Here is a 22,362-nt window from a genome sequence, read left to right as displayed (position 1 = left end):
TAAATGGCACAGAAAGGTTTAGATGTGCGGGGCAAATGTCTGTCTGACTTAAACATCTGTGAGTTGCAGTGGGCTATTAATGACAGCAGTATTTGTACTTGTGTCAAATGTCTGGTTGTGTCTGGCTGCTGGGATTATTGCTAAGCACTTCAGTCCAGAACTTTTTTGTGTGGGGTGCGTTGAATTGTGTTGGGTTGTGTTACTGTGTTTGAGTCGAAGCGCATTTACAGGCACCACTTATGTTTAACAAACAGAAAAGAGGTAATGTCGTGTAAACAGTTGAAACAATGTTGGGAAAGGTCATGAATGGACCAAATTAGGCATGTTAATGCATTTATTGGTATATATGGTGTAGTTTATATGTGACTGTGTAATAGTTTTGATATCGAGACCTGGGATATTATTGCATTATCAATGAATTTTTTTCTATGAATCCTTTTATGGGACAAGCTTCTTTTTGGTGATCTTTGATTTTGTTAAACAAATGTATGTAATGCGGTGTTTCTTGTACCTTCAGCTCTACAGCGGTTGAGCCAATCAGCATTAATGACTCGCTGTCCCAGACATCAATCTGAAGGGAGTGAAGCGCCAGGTATCGCAGGAACCACACCCGCTCACCCGGCTTCAGGAATTGTGGGTCGACTCTGTATTGCAGCTGCAGACCAGGACAACCTGAGGAAGAGAGAAGAAAGATCTGAACAAACAGTAAAATTGCTTGTTATTACATACATTTGTTTACATAACTAAATATTGTTCCAAAGGTAAATAGAAATGCTTTTTAATGATGGTTAATTAAATATTCTGACTTGAACACAAACCTCATGAGGGTGATAAACCAATCCTCTAATGAAAGCTATCGATTTAAAAACAAAGCAGCTTGAGCTCGGTAGACTGCAGCCATTAAGTGCTGTATATGGTTCATTTTGACAAAAACACTTTGAGCGTTCTCCCACTCTTACTCGCTATCAGTCCTGAATATCAGGCTCTTATGTTTTCTGTGTGCTCCCACATGCATCCAGTCCATTAATGACTAATGATTGTAATAAGGAATCCACTTTAATATATGAAAAGTACCTATGGGGGATGCAGAGATAGATATTTACAGCTGAGTGTCGTTAAAGAAGCAGTTGTAAAAGAAGCATTATCATTATTGCGGTTCTGATTGATCTAGTATAAAAAGAGAGAGGTAAAGGTCAAGGCAGCGATCTTGGCGGGGTGAGGGGTAAGAAGAGGAATCCTTTCCGGCTGACTTAGTACAAATTGTCATCCAGGTTTTGCAGGATATAAGCCAAAGAAGCAATGACCTGGAAATGAGCATCTCTCCCATCTTACAGATCAATAGTTTGCTGTTGACAGCATCAAACGCCGCCAAAGGATCCAGAACAAACAGTACAGAGTTAAGTAAGGACAGGCTGGCTGACTTGGGGTGAAAGCAGTTTCAGTCGAGGGACTGAAGCCTGATTGATGGGAGTCAAGGAGGTTCGTATTGAACACTATCGAAATAACCACAAATAAACACAACAAACCCCCAAATCCAGTTTAATTCCTGGCAGGTGACGAAAGCAAATGGTACTTTTAAGGTCAAAGAGAAAAACTTGTCATCATTTGGCCTCGTGTTATTTCAAAACTGTATGATGTTGATTGGACCTTGACTTTAAATGCATCTTTTTCTCATATAATGAAAGTGAAAGGGGACTGAATGTCCCTCATATTCTGCCAACATATTTCTAAGTTCCTTAAAGGGTTTTAAAAAATTAAAGATTATGTTAATATTTACTCACCTTCGAGTTGTTCCAAATCTTTATACATTTCTTTGTTCTGATGAACACAGAGAAAGACATTCGGAAGAATGCTTATAACCAAAACTATCCCTTTAATAGTAAGTAAGGTTTGAAACAATAAGAGTATGAAGAAATAATGCCAATATCTTCCTTTTTGAGAAAACTATTCTTTCAACCTTGCTTTACAATGCACTTCTTCACATAGAGATAGCGGAAATGACTTCTTTAGCTAGACCCAATTTAATTGTGGACAGTAATTTCACACCTGTTAAAATCCTTTCAATACTTTCCCCAGTCTTTTGCGAAGCATGCTGGGAACTGAAAATCCACAGTCCGGTTTCATTGATTTAAATAAGCTCTACTAATTACTCATTTAAATGCTTGCACACAATGAAATTAAATGTTCAAATGTTCAAGAATTGCACAACAATAGCACACGATCCAACAGCATCCAGATATTTATTCTCCAGACGTTAAAAAGCCTTCTGCACAATATAACCATTCAGCCTGTAATCTTTATGAGACTGTGCTGTATGGCTCATTGTCTAGTCAGTTGGGCGAGAAGTGTTTCTAGGGGTTCAGCTCTGTGCACTGAGGCATAATGCTTGGGCACATTACGGGGTTGACTATGTGCATGCTCCAGTCAGTGCTATGTATCTTTTATGTATAATACGTCTGGTAAAAGCAAAAAAAGGCTGAAAACAGGCTGTTAAAGATGATCCTATTATATCCTGCCGACTCTCTCTCTCTCATTATACGTCTTTTTTCTTCTGTTCTTGTGTTCTACCGCCCTCTCAAGCTATCCTGTTCTTCATCTATTCTTCTGTCTAAGAAGGCAAATGAGAGGCTGCCTACTCATTATAAAGACATTCTTATGTAATGTTTGTTCTACCTTACTCACTACTGTATTTCTGTACAAAAAAATGCTGTTTTAACCCACTGTAAAATATGGAAAACCAACTGTTGAATTAAAGGGATGCTCCCCCCAAAACATTTTCATCCAATTCTGTCGTGAATTACTCGCCCTCTAGTTGTTGCAAACCTGTACGCATTTCTTTGTTCGGTTGAACACAAAGAGAGATATTATGGAACAATGTTAGCAACCAACAGTTCTGAAGCACCATTGACTGCCATAGTAGGACAGATTTAAATGGTAGTCAAAGGTGCCCCAGAACTGTTGGTTTTCCCACATTCCTCAAAAAATCTTCTTTTGGTTTCAACAGAACCTAAACTAAAAATGTTTTCCTACTATGGCAGTCAATGGTGCTTCAGAACTGTTGGTTGCTAACATTATTCCAAAATATCTCTCTTTGTGTTCAACCGAACAAAGAATTTTCAAGATGACAGAATGTTCATTTTTGGGTGGAGTTAACCTTTAACATATGTTGGGTTGAACACAACCCAGCCTTTTTTTGTCCAAATATTTGAAAAAAAACCCATAGAAAAATCACATAGCCTTGAGTATGTTTGATGAACCTATATTGCTGATATTACAGACTAAATTACATTAAAACTGCAGCTCACATATTCACAGTGTTCAACAATATGCAATATTTTGTATTCCTTTCTGTCATCATTTCTTAATTTTCGTTTTAATTTCTGAACTGCCATGTTCTCCTATAGCTCAGTTGGAAGGTTCGATCCCAGAGATCACACATACAAATATAAAAAGTCAATTTGAATAAAAGACTATGTAAAATGCATGTAAATGTAAATGACATTCCAGTTAAACTTTCATGTCTCTATTCCGATTAGAAGATTAAGTTTTTCACATTGCAGTTGACAATAAGATATTTTAATGTTCCTCTTTCCAAAATATGAAAAGCTATCAGCTTCTCCTTTTGTGTACCCCTGTGTCACACCATTTGTATAACAGCGTGCAGTGGTTAAAAAGGTTTGGAACAACATGAAAACGAAGTGATCCTGCAGAGGTTTGTGTATTCACAAAGCACGAGTATGCAATTTAAATTGCGAACTCACAGAGAGCCACACTGAAAACACCATTCCATGAGGCCTGTGTGTGACTGGAGTATGAGAAGCAGAATACAGATTGAAACGAATGGAGCTCCTTCAACCTGAACTTCTGAGGTTTAATAAACGCGCAAGGTCATGTCACCATTTCCATTAGTCGTGCGGCTCAAGTTCTTAGCCAGTGTACAAATTAATCAACGCAAGAAGCTTCGGCCAAGACTATTATGGAGTAAAAAGCTCTACTCCGGCTGAGGGAAAAAAGGAACCAGCTCTACATTTTAATGTGTTCTGAAATATCGGCTATTGCTGGTTTGTGAGAAACTATTGACAAAAATAACCCACATCAGTGCCAGGCAATAAGTATTTTTGGCAGCCGTATCAACCGACAGCGCCAAAACTGATTTCTCAGCACTACCAAGTTCATAACAAAGTCACTCGGCTTCACTTTTCTTCAGCGGGCCGTCTCTAGGAAAGCTCCTTCCTAAAAGCAATTACGGGACTTTAGCCAAGAGCAGTTCAAGTCTAATCGTTCTTTTTTACAGCTTTGTTCACTAAAACACAGCATGTGTTGTGTTGAGGACTGCCATTAATTTTTACAAAGACAGTGATAGATTCATAAAATAAAAAGACTACGAAAACATACTATTTAAAAAGACTTTTGCCATTGTTGGTGCACTTCTCAATTTTATTTTCATTTTGTTTACTTTTACTGGTCTGAAACGCATAGGGAGTTGTTAGGCAAGATGTGCAAGCAGAATATTTACAAAAAGTTTGTTTTCTGAAGGCAAACACACTTTCTGTCAGGAAAAGGCTACATTTAAAGCGAATACAATTTTTTATTTGTTTAGGAAAATGATCCCCACAAATAAGTACCATTTAAAAAAATGTTATTGACGTTTTCATCTTAAGCATGCGCACTTTTGAGACCCCAACTGAACTTCCGGTACACATTCACAAACAATAGAGTGCCAGCAGATTTTTTCTAATAACAATCAAAAGAAACCGAGAAGAACCGTTACTTGGCTAAACTTGTCTCCACAATATTTTGAATTTAGACTCAACAGTAAAAGCTCAACAGCTAGATGTCAATGTACCATATGGTTTCCTTAAATGCGACCAAATACAGGACACCTTCAATTGTTAATTGTTAATTTTTTCAAATTAAAATACAACAAAATAAAAATAACAATTATTTATAAAATTACGATAAAAAAAAATATATCAATGAATATAAACTTAAATAAAATATAAATAGTTATATTATTAGGCACTAGCCAAACACAAACCGGAAGTTAAGTGGGGGTCAGACGTGCACGTGCGTCCGATGAAACTGTGTGTGTGTGTGTGTATATATATACACACACACACACCGTTTCATCGGACGTCGGACACATATATATATTCAAAATCAACCTCAGTGTTTTGACGTGCATAACTGAATTATAATGTGAATTATAATCATACCAGAGCTTAGTGTGCCATCTTTATTGATGAGAGAAAGGACACAGGGGTAATCAGAGGTGGATTTCCCACTGATCCTGCTTTTCTTCTGCGGGTCAAGCAGCTTCAGTCTCTCCGTGGTAAGGGGGGGGAAACGGTAAAGCTGGAAGGTGAAATGTACAGAACTCGGCCAGTCTGAGTGCACACCACTCTGAGGAACCCTGAGGAGAGACAGACAGCTGATTGGACATCAGGGAACGTGACATTATTGTAAAGCCACGATGACATATATTGAGATACGAACGGACGAATGAGAACAGTGCAGATGATATGAAAGAGATTATAAAGAGTCAGTCTAAATGAAGTGTCTGTCAGAGTCGCTCTATAATGAGGAGTCGGTTTGATTGACTTCTAGTTTAAGCAATAGAGGATGAACCTAGTTCTATGAGAGTAGACCTATGATCAGGAAGTCAGGAGTCAGACATCCGGTGTGTGCTTAGCAGATCTTTACAAACTTGATATGCGTGTTTGTACATGTTTGTGTATGAACATGCATTTGCTTTTTTCCCTTCTCTTTTAGTTTAAGGGTTTTATTGACTTTTTGTGTGTTCAACTTATATTGTTTTCCTTGAATTTCTTGTACCGCTGCTTTGATGCAATGGTAATTGTAAAAGCGCTATAAAATAAAATACAACTGAATTCAATTTGCTAGAGTTAAACGAAACACAACATTTAACTTATGTTTGCATGAAAAATAGAATCAGAAGGAGCTTTATTACAAAGTATGTTTACACAAAAAAGGAATTTGACATGGCAACAGGAGCTACAAGCGCAGAAGAAAATATACACATGGTGCAAACATAAATAAAACACTATTTAGAAACCCAGTAACTAAAGATAATTCTAGTATTAACTAGTAATATATATATATTTTATCAATATAATAATAATATTACAAACAAAATACAATTATTTATTATATTTTAAACAATAAAAATTATTCAAATATAAAATTAGTATCCAATATTATAATATATTAGTAAACAATTAGTAAAACTAATAAAATAAGTAATAAGTAAACTATTTTGCCTCTATATCGCCATCTCCGTTTGAAAAATAAAATTTCAGGTTACTTACTTTTCTATGAAGTCAGATTATGTCAAACTGACATTTCCTTCAAAATCTTACCGCTCTTACAGGTCAAAATATAATTCTTTACAAGCTTAAAGTTGCAAATCAGGCTGTAAAGAGTAAGTTTAAAATATCATATTTTTGTCCATTTTTAACCAATAGAGTAACAAATAGCAGCATTAAAGACAAAACACATTTATAACATTGTAAGCTGACTAGAAAAGGACAAACATTGATCCATTGAACATGCATTCATAAAAAACAGTTAATGTTGAACACCTTCTGCCTGGAAAACAATAAAACAGCATCCTTGCGCCAGAGCCTGAAATAATGACGCCTGAAGACAGAACTCACAAAGAGCAGGTAATTCATAGCACAAAACTTCCCATTTAATCATGTGGAACTTCAGCATTTCCTGAAAGTGAAATCAATAACTTGCTTGCAAATTCATTGCACTCTGACTCTTTCACAGAGGAAAGAAATCAATAAAAAAATGAAGTTATTTGTGTTTTGGTGAGACAGGCCTTTCTGGAAGAAATTAATTCCTTAAAAAGGTGATTAATTTCAGCCCATTTAATTAGCCAGTAACAGCCTGCTGCATTTTATGTTCGCAATGATCGTCCATCACTGAATTACTCCGCACCTGAACAAACACCTTTATTCAAGATATTGGAAGACTGGCGGGGTGGGTTCAGTCGTTGAAACCGGTCAGGTTTAGAACTTGAGGCTGTATTAGACAAGAGGACAAACAAAGATATAAATAAATAAATGAAGGATATAAATGAATTAATCAAAGTCTAGGTGACATTTGTGAGCCGACGTGACGAGTTTGTCTTCATCCTAGGCGGAATGAATTAAAATGGAAGGACAGATTAGGTAGGAATGATTGCTTTCTTTCTCTTTGTGAAGAAGATTAGCAATCAATCACTCCGAATTAGATAAGGATAGAAAGTATTTAGAGTGCGGACAATCGGCGGAGGCACAGAGCGCGGTCGCATCACAAATCTGGAGTTTAAGTGCTATTCCCTCAAAACGTCACTTCTGACCTCTGAGCCAATCAAATGAACCAATTTAAAGCACACGGTTTGAAGCAGCATAAGGTTTTCACATCAAATCTCATCTTGTAAACAAAGAGACAGATAATTACACAGGATGAGTGGCAAAATTGAAATGATGGGAGAGTATGCACTCACACGAACACACCGATGACGCATTTCAGCGATTCATTTATCAGAGAAACTACCCCCGCTTTACTTTCTTTACAAAACGTAAAGAGAAGATGTATTTGAGTAATTCTGTCTATCACTAATGGCCAATGGATCGATGTCATTACCAACTTCTTATTAAGGAAAAACTGAAAAATGAACAGTCAATTTAAAATAAATGTAAAGTGTGAAAGATTGTTGGCCCTCTTTATCTCACACAAGACAGCAGATAATGAGGGAATACGTTGAAACAAAGCTTTACGATACAGCATATTAAGACTAAGACCATACAATTATCTTGTAAAGTCATAATTAGCATTATTACTGTTCATTCATTATTGTATTAATATTGCTTTTATTTAATTTATCACATTAAAATGTTTAATAACCTTTATTTACAGTATACATTAACATTAAAAATTATTGTATTATCTTCCAGCCGGCCTCCTCTGTCAGAGGAAAAGAAAATGGTTCTTTTCCCAGCCCTGAGATCTCTATTACCTGTTTCTCCAGCTGGAGAGACAAGGCATCTTGATAGCGAGAGCGGGACAAGATGCACAAGGAATCTGTCAATGTCTGATCTGAGAACAGATGGGTGCCTGGGTCTGTCACAAGTGCGTTTCTTATGTGGACAACTTGGTATCAATGCCTGCGTGATGTGCAGTCGATGGTTTAACTGAGATTGAGAGAAGTTACGGTAGCTGGAGAGGTTTGGCCTTGAGCAGAACTTGAGGATCTGGCATTGAAATGATTTATTGAAAAAAAAGAGGCTGACACCCCGTGTTTAATAGCGTGTGTTACATGACTGCTTGTATGAGCTTTAGACTAGGACATACTGTTCTGTAACAGCCCTGCCTGTGAATCTTTCATGGTGTTGGAAGAGTTTGCCAGCACTCAAAGCATTTCAAAGGTCTAGTGTGTAATTTTTGGGATGCTCTATTGATAGAAATGGAATTGAATACACAATGCGTTGTCTTCAGAGGTGTATAAAGAGCGTACACAATGAAACGTTATGTTTTTATTACTTTAGAATGGGCTTTTTATATCTACATACACCATTGTAATTTTTCCTACTATAGTAGTCAATGGTGGTCAAGAACTGTTTGATATGGAATTATGTAATTGGATAGCTGTACTGTTATTATAAAGAAAAAAAGAAACAGGTAGCAAGAAAAATACCTGGTAAAGGCTAGAAACTGCAGAATAAGAGTGTTGGCCTGAAGAGGATCTGCTTCTTCTCTCTTAGGGTCAAAGTTCACAGGCTCGGAAGGATCCAGAACCTCAGCCACCTGGTTCTGCTGATCCATAATCTGAGGGAAACCGGAGGAGAAGAGCTGGGCCAGAGACCTGCGAGACGTCAACCTAGTAGAGCTGAGACAGAAAAAAACACAGTAAAATATTACAGATGACTCGACACGGAATATCTGTATTGTCATAACACTGAGGAGGATTGTGGATCATCTTATTTCACTACAAAAGAATGTGGAGTTTTTAAACATTTAGAGCCAAAAGATTTTCCATAAATGTGAGTAAAATGGCTCCCTTGTAAAAACATCTGAGCCTTTACTAAAGCTGTTTATATAGTCTTATTATTTCAGAAGCCCTAACAAGAGCTTCTTCAACAATACAGGGTAGTGAAATATATGCGGTATAATGAAAGCAGAACTTTAATGTGTTCTTTTATTGCATAATGAGGGGATACAGCAACCATGCCTTGCTGTTCTCAGATCAGATGTTTTCAATTGCCACAGACAAAGAGGAATTTAATACTACCTATGCATCAGTGTAATTTTCTGCCGAATTAAACATTAATAATCCTTGCTTATTATTTTCACAATTGCCTGCTCTGTATTTTCTTACTAAGAACACCTTTCCACCATCACGCCGAATCGTTCTCGTTGCTCAAGCGTTCCACTCCGTGTCGATAAAGCCTTTATGCCATTCATTAGCACGATAAAGCACAGTTAAATATCGTGCCGTGTCGAACCTGGCTCATGTAGAAACATAACTGTAACCATTTCAGACTGTGCTTAGAACGGTTCCGCGCGATGGTGGAAGAAATCAGAGCAGGATAAAAACAGAGAGAGAGACCGTGAGAGAGAGGCATACAGATTGGTAAGAAAGTTCAGGGAGAGAAGCATTCACCTGTACTTGCAGTACACAAAAGGTGCATTCTTTTGACAATCGTGTGTTTTTAAATATTGACTAAATACCAAGGTAATCTGGATTTATAACAAGCCACCCATTTAAAACTCCTCTGCGGAAGAGACAGGGGTAGTTTTATTATGAGTCAACCCTTCTGTCCTTGCCTGAAACAGTCTGCGCTCTCCAAAAATGCACACAAACCTGTAATAATAAAAAATGTCCTTTTCCACACCTTCAAACTCACATTCAATTTAACTTAATTCATCCTGGTTTAGTATTCAGACAAAGTAAATGTGCTGTATCACAAAAAGCTTCTGAGCTCTGGGTCTCTGCAGGGACAGGAGACAAATGTAAATAGTGTTGACCCGTTGCCTTGTCTTAAAGTAGTACTGTGTTTGGTCAGAATTGGATGATGAATATCTTACACCCATATGCTGGAAATGAAAACTATTTTACTTTTAAAGTGGCGAGTGTAAAGTAAGATAAAACATTTTACTTTAAATCCACTGCTTCGGCAAAACCGCTGCCTCTTTTAAAGCAAGGCTAACGCACACTTTTAAAATCCGACCATTTGGCAGGACTCTAAAATATACTCATTTATGTCTAGTTTTAGAATTTTAAAGTATTTTAAAACAATGTATTTGTGTTATGGGGCAATGGCAACATATGGAGATAGATGAGGGGTTGAAGAGATGCTAAAAGGATAGATTAATATATATAGGCTATAAATTATGTATAATTTATATACATACAGAAAATATTGCTTATTTATATGTAGGCTATAAATTATGAATAATTTATATACTTAAGCTTGTGTGTATGTGTGTGTGCGCCCGTGCGTGTGCGTGCATGCGTGCGTACATAATATATATTTATTTATTAGAGCCTAAGAGAGACTGGAAATGTAATTGGTCGTGCAAAAACGTAATATAATGAATATGAGTGGGTTTCAGGGTTAAAATGTTCAAACCGTGTATCATATGTTTGATAGATTTGACTTTCTTTGTCTACCCTGAGAATAGATAGGAAATAGTCAGAGGATGTGGAGATGGTGTGTGTCTGTGGGTTATGCAGTCCTCACCCTGCAGTATGTGTCCCGAGGGTAATGACAGGGGCGTGCACTGGGTTGAAGGTCAGCTCCTGTACGTCGCCCTCATCCTCACTTTTCTCTCCCTCTCTCTCCTGTACACACAGCTCCAAGTGCGCTATGCTGCCGGCACCTGGACGCTCCTGATTCCATTTCAACACATAAGCATACGCAGGAAAAGAAGAAAAACAAACAAAATGAGGAATGTTTTTCAGCTGAACTTCAACCAGCAGCCAATCTTGCTGAATAAAAACAAGAGAGGATTTGATGAAGCTTTGGTTCATTAATCCTCACGTGGGATTGTCGTTAAATTACAGAAAATATTCCCTCAGAAAAGCAAAAAGAAAATGTTAAATGTGCATAGTATATCCAGGTGTGTGATGGTAATGGCAGGTGAGAAAGATGACGTATAAACTCTACACTAACAACATGATTCTTTAATATGGATGCTCTACATTGGTGGTGGTTGAGGAGATTCCCCCTTCAATGTAAAAAGTGCTTTGAGTGCCCAGGAAAGCACTATATAAATGTAATGAATATTATTAAATTATTTACATTATTTGTTGTTATCACAAAATATAAAGTCAACACATACTTTCAATATTTGATTTACCTTTTCTTTATTATTTGATATATATTTAATTTGTATATGGTTATTATAAAATAAATCAAGGCAGAACATGGTGCACAACTCAATATGTCCGCTGTCTGCAGTTGACTTTCTCTCTATTCTCTCTGACATTACTACTAGCCTGTACTTCCTTGGCAAACCCTAGAACTTCATGGTGAAGCACTTATAATGCTCCTGTCCTCCTGTGATGAATTGCTTGTGTAGTAGCATCCCTCATTTGCAAGTCACTTTGGATAAAAGTGCCTGCTAAATGAATAAATGTCGACTGAAATGTGACATGCTACCATATGCACACAAAATCCAACACACTCACTTGCACGTGGAATATCAACACTTCAGCCGAATTGCAAGAGACCACCAACTTTCTGCTTTTAGACAAAACGCTTGGCAGTCTTGAAATTGAAAACTCCGGTTTGGGTGTGAGAAATAGAGATGTAAATGAAATAAGGGAGTAAAAATGCACAAGGAATAATTAAATGCCATTGTAAAAATCACCCAGGATTCTTTAGAAGGGATATGACTATATCACATGAACTCAATCACAGCAGAAACTTTCTCTCTCAACTGTGACAGAAAAGACTGTGTGCGGCACACAGAAGCAAATAATCGTGGGGGTGGAAACGAAGCACTTTGTGTGTTTATTTACACAGCGTCAACATGTAGTCAAATGCTCTGTATGACTACCAGCATCAGTATAAACAACCACACCCACACACTTCATTACCATTAGATCTGCAGTTATCCTGGTGCATGTGTGAAATGTTCCCACTCTACAGTATACTGGCTGTATGTATTGTAATCGCACTATATTTCTTCATTTACATAAAAATATAACATGTAGGATGCTAGGTGATGTAAACCGTATAAAAACAAACACAAACCATAAACATAAATGTTGTTGTTTAACACGAAATCAAATGACTGTTTTGCGGGCGTTCAAGGAAGCCCAGAGGATTCTGTGCCCTGAGAACAGAGACCCACGACATAAAAAGAGAAATCGGGTAAGATATGGAGCTGCTTTCCACTGTATTTGAGCACACTTGATGAACTTGACCGGCTTTGAAAGTTCTGATCCACGGCCTTGCATCATGGAGGAGCTCCGGAAGCATAAGAGAGGAGCGACAACAGGGAAGGGCGAGACCAGTCCACGCACGATGACTGAGGGCAGTGCAGTCTGACTGCTATTGATACCAGACTAGTTGCGGTCCAAGAGGTTGTTCTTTCCTGTAGCTAATTCGTAAGAGCATTGCGTTAACAATGCAAGGTTGTGGGTTCGATCTCGGGAACATCGGATCACCAGGGGGCTAGCGCCGGCTGGTCTAGATATAAGAGGGCATAAGCTGTCCAAGCAGGATGTTAGAGTGGAGCATAGTGTCAGTGGCGCTGTTAGTATTCAGTAGAGAGAGCTGTTCAGGGGGAGGGAGAATGGAGGAGAACTCTGAGGGTAAGCGGGAGAGAAAAAGTGTGCGTAGGTTGGGTCGGAATGCGATCTGTGGGGAAGGGTGTGTTGCATCTGGTGAATTTAGGTCTTACGCAAGTATGAAAAGATGATAGAGCGGCCGCTAACTTTTTCAAAACAATGGGATGTTAATGGAGCCCTCAAAAGGAAGAAGAACATTTTGGAAGTTGGATTTGGCAGGAAAGTTTTTAACCTGTTAAATGACGAATTATTGAATCAAGAAATACGTAAATAGCATGCTAGCAGGTTTTGAGTGGATGTAGGCGTTTTATTGCTTTGCACGAATGCATCTTGGATTTTGCAGGAAATCTGAATCTTTATGTTTGATCCAAAGAATTATGTGTGTATGCATAAGAGCATACTGTACTGTAAATGCTGTGTGTACGAGCATGTTTCTCTGTAACGTTTTGAGTGGGTGTAGGTGTTTTATTGCTTTGCACGAATGCATCCTAGTGCTTTTGTTCTAAAGGAAAAGAAACATATATATTTTGTGTGTTTGTTAATGTCGGTGTGCGTGCGCGTGTGAGTGCGTATGTGGGTGGAAAACCTACGACATGTGACAGCTGGTGGGCCGATGCCATCGGGGAGGGAGAGAGAAGAGAGGGGATCTGTTGTTGCCATGGAGACCCCACATTGTGGCTCATGGTCGGGTACCGTGAAGTTGTAGCAAGCTGAGAGAGAGACAGCTGAAGAACAGAATAAAAAAAAAATTATACATATTTATCGCATGGTGCAATGGGCAGAAGCATCTGACGAAGTGGCAATCCCCCGCAGCTGGCATCAAAATAATGCCAACCTCCAGCCGATACAAAAGCAGGATGAAATTAGAAGCCTGTTTTTGTGTAAACGTGGCAGATACAGCTTTGGATGCTGCTACTTTGGTTGCACATATTTTTACATGAGCCCTAATTTCTCTTGGTTTTGAGCGTTTCACAATTCCGGTTTCTCTCTTTCTTCTAACGCGAGACTTTATTGCAGTCAAAACACCAAAAGTAAAGCTGTGATCCCACCCACATGTGCACACACAAGAACGTTTTCCGACGAGGTCATCAATTGCAGAGCTGCTAGTATAGTTTTGTGCTAAACGTAAAGATTTCAAATCAGCAAAGCTAGATCTCTAGGGCTTATCTAATAGAAGACATTATGACTGTGCTGTTGCAACTGTGCTGAATTTCATCAGCGTGTACGGTGTGCCTAAAGAAGCTTTGTGTGGGAAGGAGAGGCTGTTTGGTGATCTGTATTTCACACGGCTGGATGACTGTGCTACAGCGATAGAAGCAGAATATAGGCTGTGATGGGGTCAGTGGTGTTAAACTCATGACTCAAGTGCCTTCACTACAGACTAAATCACTGACACCCGGTCGACTTATGTCTCCACTGACCCCAATATAGACCCTTTTATGACTCAGGGGACCCCAATATTGCATAAACTCACGACTACACTGAGTGAAGTTAATCTAAAACCTGTGATATCTAATGTTGATTTAGAGCGTAATATAAAATGCATTGCAAAATAAAGGTTGAATCAATATAGAAGGTTCCATTATATTAATGTATGCCTTATTTTCACAGATTTCTTTACACTGTACACATACATTTAAGTGCCAATATTCATGAGAACATAGACTCGTTTAAACTAGGGTTCCACTAAAATGTACAGTGGCCTGGTGGCAAAGACAATTTTTCAAAAGAAGTTATATTTTGAGGCAATTTAATGTATTTTAATAATATGAATTACTAAATCCTTTTAAAGAGATAAATTTATGTATATGTATGTGTATGTGTATGTGTATGTGTATGTGTATGTGTATGTGTATGTGTATGTGTATGTGTATGTGTATGTGTATGTGTATGTGTATGTGTATGTGTATGTGTATTTTTATATTCTAGACCCAAAGATATTACTCGAAGTGATTATTTTAAAATCTGCTTTTATTCAGACAAGAAAGTAGACAAGAGACAGGATGTAATGAAGAGAGGGGTTGACCTGTACCGGATTCGACCGCCACCACACAACATATTGGAGTACATGTACCACCCACCAGGTCAGGTCTGTTGTGTCATTCTGCTGTCTTGCTATAAAATAAATGCCATTTGGTTAACTTTTTTAATCTAATGCAATAAAACGAATGTATTTCTGGCCTAATTGACAAAACAGCCTTCTTTCTGGAGCCACTTTATATGCAAATATGAGTCATTAAATGTATTATTTATAAGTCATTAGAGTTTAACATTAATTATAAAGTTTGGAACAGTGTTTAAATAATTTAGCTCACAAAGGTTCGATTGAAAGGAGGAATCTCCAGACTTTACTTGGGTCAGTGCAGAGTGCAGCAACATCAGACACGCAAACAAGTGACTAGCTCACAAGAGCTCAAGTGTTATTACTGCCGTCACTCAGAAGAGAGAGGCAGGATAGAGAGACCAGAAAACAGACAGACAGACAAATCCGCATGACGGCTGAACTACTGACAGACACAGAGCCAACAGAAGAAGAGCAAGGTCAGAATAAAAATCGTGCCTGTCGATATTCACAAAGCCAGCTCTTGTTTGACATATACTCACTTTCATGCATACTAAAAAACTAAATCAATAACAGAGGCATCTCTGTTTCTGAAAGAGAGAGGGATAGAGAGAGGCACAGGCTCTTTTTATAAAGCATTAACTATAAATAGAGCGTGAGTGTGTGCATCTAAAGTAAGCACTTTATCTCGCAAAATTCAGTACAGGATTTAAGGGGCATGTGCTGGATGGCATATTAACCCTTAGAGACCCAAGCATTGATATTGATGATGCATTTTTGGACTTTGGGGTTTTAGCGAGCTGCAATGATAAAATCTGGATAATATTCTCAGACGTTCTCAAGGTCTCTGAAATAACACTTAATCAAAATACCTAAAATGACAATTTAGACAAAGTGCTTCCACAGTTGCTTTGACCTTTACAAAATATTTTATTAAAAGCCACGAAATGTATTGGGAAGAATTCATCTTTGATTTTATTTATGTTCTCTGAAGTGTTCAACAAAAAACTGCAATAAGATTTTTTTCTAACAATTAAAAGAAAATCCTAAATACTTTTAATATATTTTTATTGTAAATAATATACTTTATGGTCAAATATAAAAAAACACTTTTCTAATGATTTTCAATGCTGCAAATTTTATAAGTAAACATATTGGGAAACATATTAGACTACAGGTAAAAAATAACTTGTATATTTGATCAACAACAGTCAAGCAATGGCGTCAGTAGGTAGTGACCGTGTTATGTGACTTTGGCATGCTGGGAAATTTAATAACGTATTGCAATTTCATGTAGAGGGTCTCTGAGGGTTAAGAGCTTCATGCATAAGAGCAGAGTAAAGCAGAAACGCAATAATGTACGTCTATCTTTGCATCACATTGATGTGTAAATGAGTAAAAACAGATCTGATACCGTCCGCTCCCTAACTGATTGTAGCATGACTAAACTGGTCTGTACATGTCTATCTCAATCCACATTGTGTTTTTGAGAGAGAGATAAAAACGAGGCGAGAAAGACCACCATCAATCAGAGGGATGTACAGCTCAAGACAGTCCTGACATCCTTTTTCAGGCTGAGTGAGGGACTCACGCTTTAGGATAAAACACACACTGGGTTAAGATAAGAAACATTTTAAACAACCTCTCTAAATTGTTGACTCTTTAAATTAGCTGAGCACTAAAATCGATGAGCAACAGAGCAGTGCTTGTGGGGGTACAGAAAGTGTCTCTGGGGGTCTTAAAGGTCTAAAACCATCTGCTTTGTTTTCTTTTCTTTTGCGTTGCTTTGAAGAGTTAAATCGGGCTTTGCTAGAAAAGAGAGAAATTCTGAGCAATTTGGAGTCAACACATTTCCGTCTGCCAGCCGACAAAATCTGTGTTTGCGTTCGGAAGACTTGTAAACTGTTTCTGAAATAGAGGGTGTTTATCCTGGCATTAAAGTGCAATAAAGGGTCGACTCAGAAACGCTTCTGCCTGCATATTTTGTCTAGCACTAACTACATTACAGCCCTAACTAACGAATAGCTTGTGGCGCCAATATCGGACAATATCATCTGTGAGACGGTGTGCAAACAGCGCCTGAATTCTAAACGAAGCCCCATTTTTTCCGTTTAACTTCGACATACCAAAAATCTGGACATCAAGCCCTGTTGGTTGAGCATACGGATTTGAAGGTAAATAATACATTGGCAGTAGAATGGGGTCGTGAGCCCCAGGCCCTTGTGCCCTGAATATGCGGCACTTCGATTCTCAGTGTGTTATATGAAGAAAAAGGGTGCGCTCTTTATCCTGGCCATCACTACTGACCAGCCCTGTCTCCAGTCTGCAAACTCCCTCCAAATTCTTTTTCCTAGCTTTCATGGTGCAATGCTGCCGTAACTCTTAGAAACAGTTCATAGGTGCTCGGGTCAGCAGAACATGGCATTAAGACATTTCTGATTCTGTCTGGTACAGGTTAAAACATCACAGCTGGGCTTCAGCAGCCGAGTTCGTTCTAAAACTGTTGTCGTTCTGGTGACACAGGCACAAAGCGCACCCTGGGAAAGGGCAAGATAGTTTTTGGGGACTTACGGCTGGGCCACGGGGAGACTGCGCTGTCGAAGCTGTAGGCTCGAGGACGTTATCATCTAAAAGGGGAAATAAACAACTAAAATACAATTAATAAAACAGTCCTATAATATAATGTCATACAATATAAGAATGTCATATAATTTAAACAATTAAATTAAAGGAAAAATGTAATCAAATTAAAAACTATTTTTAAAGAAATTTCTTTGTGTATTCATATTTTTTAAAGGAAAAATGACTGCTGGCACCTTTAATTAAAGTCTGATGATAGCCTGTATGAAACTTATTAAATTTTATAACTTATTGCATTGATTTTTAAATAAATGTTCAAACAAGTAAACACAGTAAGCTACATGAATATAATTGAAATACACTATACAATATAATAGTCTGGCCAATGCTGATTTGCGTAGCGCAACGTAAAGACAAACCCACTACACCTGAACCTGACTATACAATGTGTCATATTTGTCCCTTAAACCCAGCAGCGGTAGAAAGGCTCTGGTCCAGACGAGAGAGGTGTTCAGGGACACAGCGAACAGCACATCATTCCATGTCCAATACTGAGGTCAGTTCTGTTTGTCCCTTCTATTGCCTTACACAAAGTATGATAAGAAAACTGAATGACAGATTCTCACCCACTGTTGAATATCTGCTTCACATTTGTGCTCCTTTATCCGCTCGCAAACCGTTCAAACACAATTACCAGATGCTTGGATGAGAAAGCCATAAGATCCCTCATGTTAAAACAGACAGTTTTTAAGACTCACTCTTGTTTTCACTAACTGATTTTTATAGGATAAGCGCCTGACAAGTGTAAAATCCCGGGAGAGTTTAAAATTAGCCGCTTGGGATTTGACACCGACAGATCTGATCTAACATTGACAAAATGTGCTAAACCATCTGTGCTTACGGGAAACGGGAGAACGAATAAGTGTAGCAACCGTCCTGTACAATGAATGAGATATACAATGGGCTGGTTTTACTGTAGATGCTGATGGGTTAACAGGCATACTTTATTCACAAAACAGCCCCTCTTACCTTATTTACAACATATTCCAATAACAAATTACACAAGTAGAATCTGCTTTCTGAAAGCTGCTCTGTCACGTTCCGTTTTTTTAAAGGATGTCAGATGCATTTACTATTAAATTCGCCTGGTTAACTGATGCGAGGGGGCTTGCACTTCAGGCTACCAAACACTGACTGGGTAAATGTTCTAGATAGATTTTTATTTATTTTCTCCAGCACCCTGGCGAGCTGAAGTTCACCTTTCAGTCTGGAACAACAGATACTGAACGTGTCTGGTAATTTTCTGGACATTAATGATAAACCTGTCTGAATTTGTCATGACTCATGAGGCAGAGACTCAAATGCGGGAAAAAACAACTTTATTAAACACAAGAAAATCAAGACAGTTCAAAGTCACCACTGGCAGCAGGATACACGTCCAGAAAGGGAAGCTTGACCCAAAGACAAATCGATGAATCATGATTCCCAACATGGCTTTAACAAGGCTCTGGAAAACCGCAGGAGCATTGGTCAAACCAAACGGGAGAACCAAATACTTGCAGTGTCCCAAGGGTGTATTACATGCCATCTTCCACTCATCCCCCTCGCGGATATGGACCAGTTGGTAGGCATTACGTAGGTCTAGCTTAGTAATGACTCGAGCTCCCTGCAACAGTTACGCAGGGAGCCATCCTTCTTCTGAACAAAGAAGAAGCCCGCACTGGCTGACGAGGAGGAGTGGCAAATGAGCCCAGCTTGTAATGACTCCCGAACATATTTATTCATGGCCTCTCTTCCGGGCCAAGACAGGTAATAAAGTCGGCCCTTTGGGCGGAGAAGTGCTTGGGAGGAGACCGAGAGACAGGAGAAGGGGCAGGACCAAAAAGAAAAAAAATTCCCGTCAGCTCCCGAATTGATGAGGGCTTGGCCAGAATGACAGCTGGGTGCGGGAGATCGGAGAGGTTACTGGGACGGCGCCCATCCGGACTCTCCGTGCTACGATAGAAACATATACCTGGGAGTAAACGTGGCTGCTTATGTTGAGGCGAGAGCGTGAAAGACCCAGCTGCATCGACAGAATATCAGAGAGAACAGATGAGAGACTCTAAATAACCTGAATAGAGCCTCAGGATGCATTGCTTTAAAAGTGACCTCCGTAAAAGTTTTAAAGAAATTTAGTAACCAAACAGATCTCACCCCCCATTTATTAGCACTAAGTGGAGAAAACAAATACTGTGGGAGTCAGTTATGGTCACTATAGAGAACTACAGAGTTTTCAAAAGGGCAATTGAGCTGTCGCCACAGAGAAACACATGCATAAAACCTTTGAGTTATATATTCAGTACAGTATACTGAAAATAGGCTGCCTGACAAGAGTTTATTTAAAAATATAATTAAACTCATAAAAACTATAAAGTAGCAGAACTGTAACTAAGTGAATTATGTTGACAAAAATGTATCTAAAATAAATCAAAACTATTACATCAAATTATAAATATTTTTTAGCATCAAAGTAGCCCAATCTATTCAGGGCCCTTATTTGCTGCTTTTTCTTCATTAGCTGTCATCCATTGCAAAAATGGTTGTTTTGTAATAAAAATATTTTTGCCTACAGAAGTAATTTCAGACATCTAAGTATATGGCTTGAGATGAAACGTTTTTTTAATTTATTACAAACATTTCAGATAAGCGTTTACAAACTTTTGACTGGTAATTTATTATCTATAGACTGGTTGCACAACCCATATCGGCCGACCACTAGCATAGACACTTAAAACGACAGTTCACCCCAAAATAAAAATTCTGTCATCAAAACGGTTTTGGTTGCCAACATTCTTCAAAATATCTTCTTTTGTCTTTTGCAGAAGAGAGAAAGTCATACAGGTTTATAATGACAGAGGGTGAGTAATCAATGAAAGAATTTTCCTTTGGGCTGAACTATCTCTTTAAGATAAAACGCATTACATACAGTATAATCGTTCTATAGAAGTATTGCTAAGATGCATGATACAGAAATAACATCATATACACATGACTGAACAACGGGTACAGATGCTGTAGCGGAAATGTCAGCACATCCAAACACGTGTCTACACGCGTGGGGTGTTTCTTTGCTGAAGGAAGGTGACCACACAGTTGGGTGACAACACGTCTCACAGTCTGATCTCAATCTGTTTCTCCTGCATATGTGTGAACTCATCAGCCCATCCACAACACATCCTCTCTTACTCACGCACTCTCTCTCTCTCTCTCTCACTCTGTCGGTCTTACACCTTCCTTCTCATTTACACTTCATCTTCTTTCTTCACGCCCTTTTATTCCTGAATGTGTAAGTTTCACTCATTCCTTTTTTAATAAAATTTTGGGGTATTTTTGGATGTCTGAAATACATTTTCTTCTCATTAAGGCCGATATGACAGAAACGAAGATCAACAGACACGTGAAGACCAATTATCTCACATTTTCCTTGAGTCCTCCTGACAGCAAACGATGCTCACAAATCACAAACCACATCAAACACCAGCAACAAACCTTTCTGAGCTCCATAAACCTTCGCACGCAAAGATTTGCAGTGTGACCGGCAGGATCGGTGAGTTCTGGAGTTATTAGCAACATGGATGAGATACCTCGAGACAGAAACAAATCAAAACTGGATTGACTTCCTGCGTAATGCGGACGGACGGCCGCCACGTCAGTAATGATTCACACGGGTTAATCGAAACGCTGATGTGCGCACTATCAAACAGCCCTCATAAATAAGCGTGTGTGTTCTCATCTTTATGCAGCCATTATAAATCACAGATTTGGGAAAGCTGTGTGCGATTGGCTGAAAGGCAGAACGGGCTATCTTCGTGTTTGATCTAAGTTTATCGAATGTTACAGATGTAACAACCAACATCAAAGACAGAAATGAACACATTCAGGTCATCTCTTCTCATATTCTGTACACACAACAAGTAGATGCGGACCTAATGAAATACTAACAGATCAGTTGGTATTTAAAGGTTTCATTTTTTAAGATTAATGTGCAAAGACAACTTTGAGCAAGACTTACAGCACTTGTAGCTCATCTCTCAATTAACATGAAGAGAGATGGCAAATTTGGCAGAATGCCTGTCCCAAGGGCCTGAAGCTTGGCACTCCCAATATAGAGGTGGATCTCATGTCAGAAGAGTGAGAAGAAAAAGCCAGCAAGAAAAGGAGGAAGAGTGAGGGAAGAAGACAGCAAGCATATGTTACTGTCTTCTTTCATCTTGTCCATAGCAACATGACTTGGCAAGACCTTAGACATTCAAATGAACCAAACCACAAGCTCACCAATTCAGCAGTACAGAAGATCTGACCATAGGCAAACCCCCAACCCTAAAATATGTGGGTCGGTAACAATGTTTTCCCACATACATAAAAAAGAATGAGAGAAAAACAAAGGTATAAGGTTTAGGGTAAGCTTAGGACACATCTACGCAATTACCAATATTATCACTATCCACATTTTTAAACAATGGTGACGTCATAGAAATGATAATAAACCAAACCAAAGCATGCCAGTTATGCAGAAACGCAAAAACGTTGACTGCTGATGTATCTTGTCGTGTGTCTGGGAGTTTAGTTTAGTATCCAAGGACAAGTACGTCATCCTGCCAAAGGACAGTTTGATGACAACTAAACCAACACAGCTGAGCAATCCAGAGCTGAATTTAGACTGCACAAAAAGTGTGGTGGCGGCAACAACTTTCTAACGTTTCAATATCAAACCAAGTTTTAACAAAGGAGATAAATGTACCGTGAGTCTGCAACAGTGGAAAGTCATTATCGCACAGCGTGAACATAACTGTGTCTGGTACTATTTCAAGGCCACCAACAGGTAAGAAAACAAGATGAGTTCATAGCATTTTAGACCCTTGAGAAA

The 22,362-nt window shown here is 38.6% G+C and overlaps 1 protein-coding gene across 1 annotated transcript in view; it reads right to left on the bottom strand.

Moving 5' to 3' along the window:
• nphp4 (nephronophthisis 4) overlaps positions 1-22,362 on the bottom strand; it is a gene marked incomplete at its 5' end in the record, with an annotated part of 102,870 nt that overhangs the window by 21,106 nt on the left and 59,402 nt on the right. Inside the window, 6 exons of the mRNA XM_079468138.1 lie at positions 512-672; positions 5,217-5,413; positions 8,708-8,899; positions 10,755-10,903; positions 13,402-13,536; positions 17,445-17,500. Coding sequence (XP_079324264.1) covers positions 512-672; positions 5,217-5,413; positions 8,708-8,899; positions 10,755-10,903; positions 13,402-13,536; positions 17,445-17,500 — 890 coding nt within the window. The remainder of the gene's footprint in view (positions 1-511; positions 673-5,216; positions 5,414-8,707; positions 8,900-10,754; positions 10,904-13,401; positions 13,537-17,444; positions 17,501-22,362) is intronic.

This window comes from Barbatula barbatula (assembly GCF_947034865.1).
Source record: "Barbatula barbatula genome assembly, chromosome: 11".
NCBI lineage: Eukaryota > Metazoa > Chordata > Actinopteri > Cypriniformes > Nemacheilidae > Barbatula > Barbatula barbatula.
This window is presented reverse-complemented; position numbering and strand designations above follow the sequence as displayed.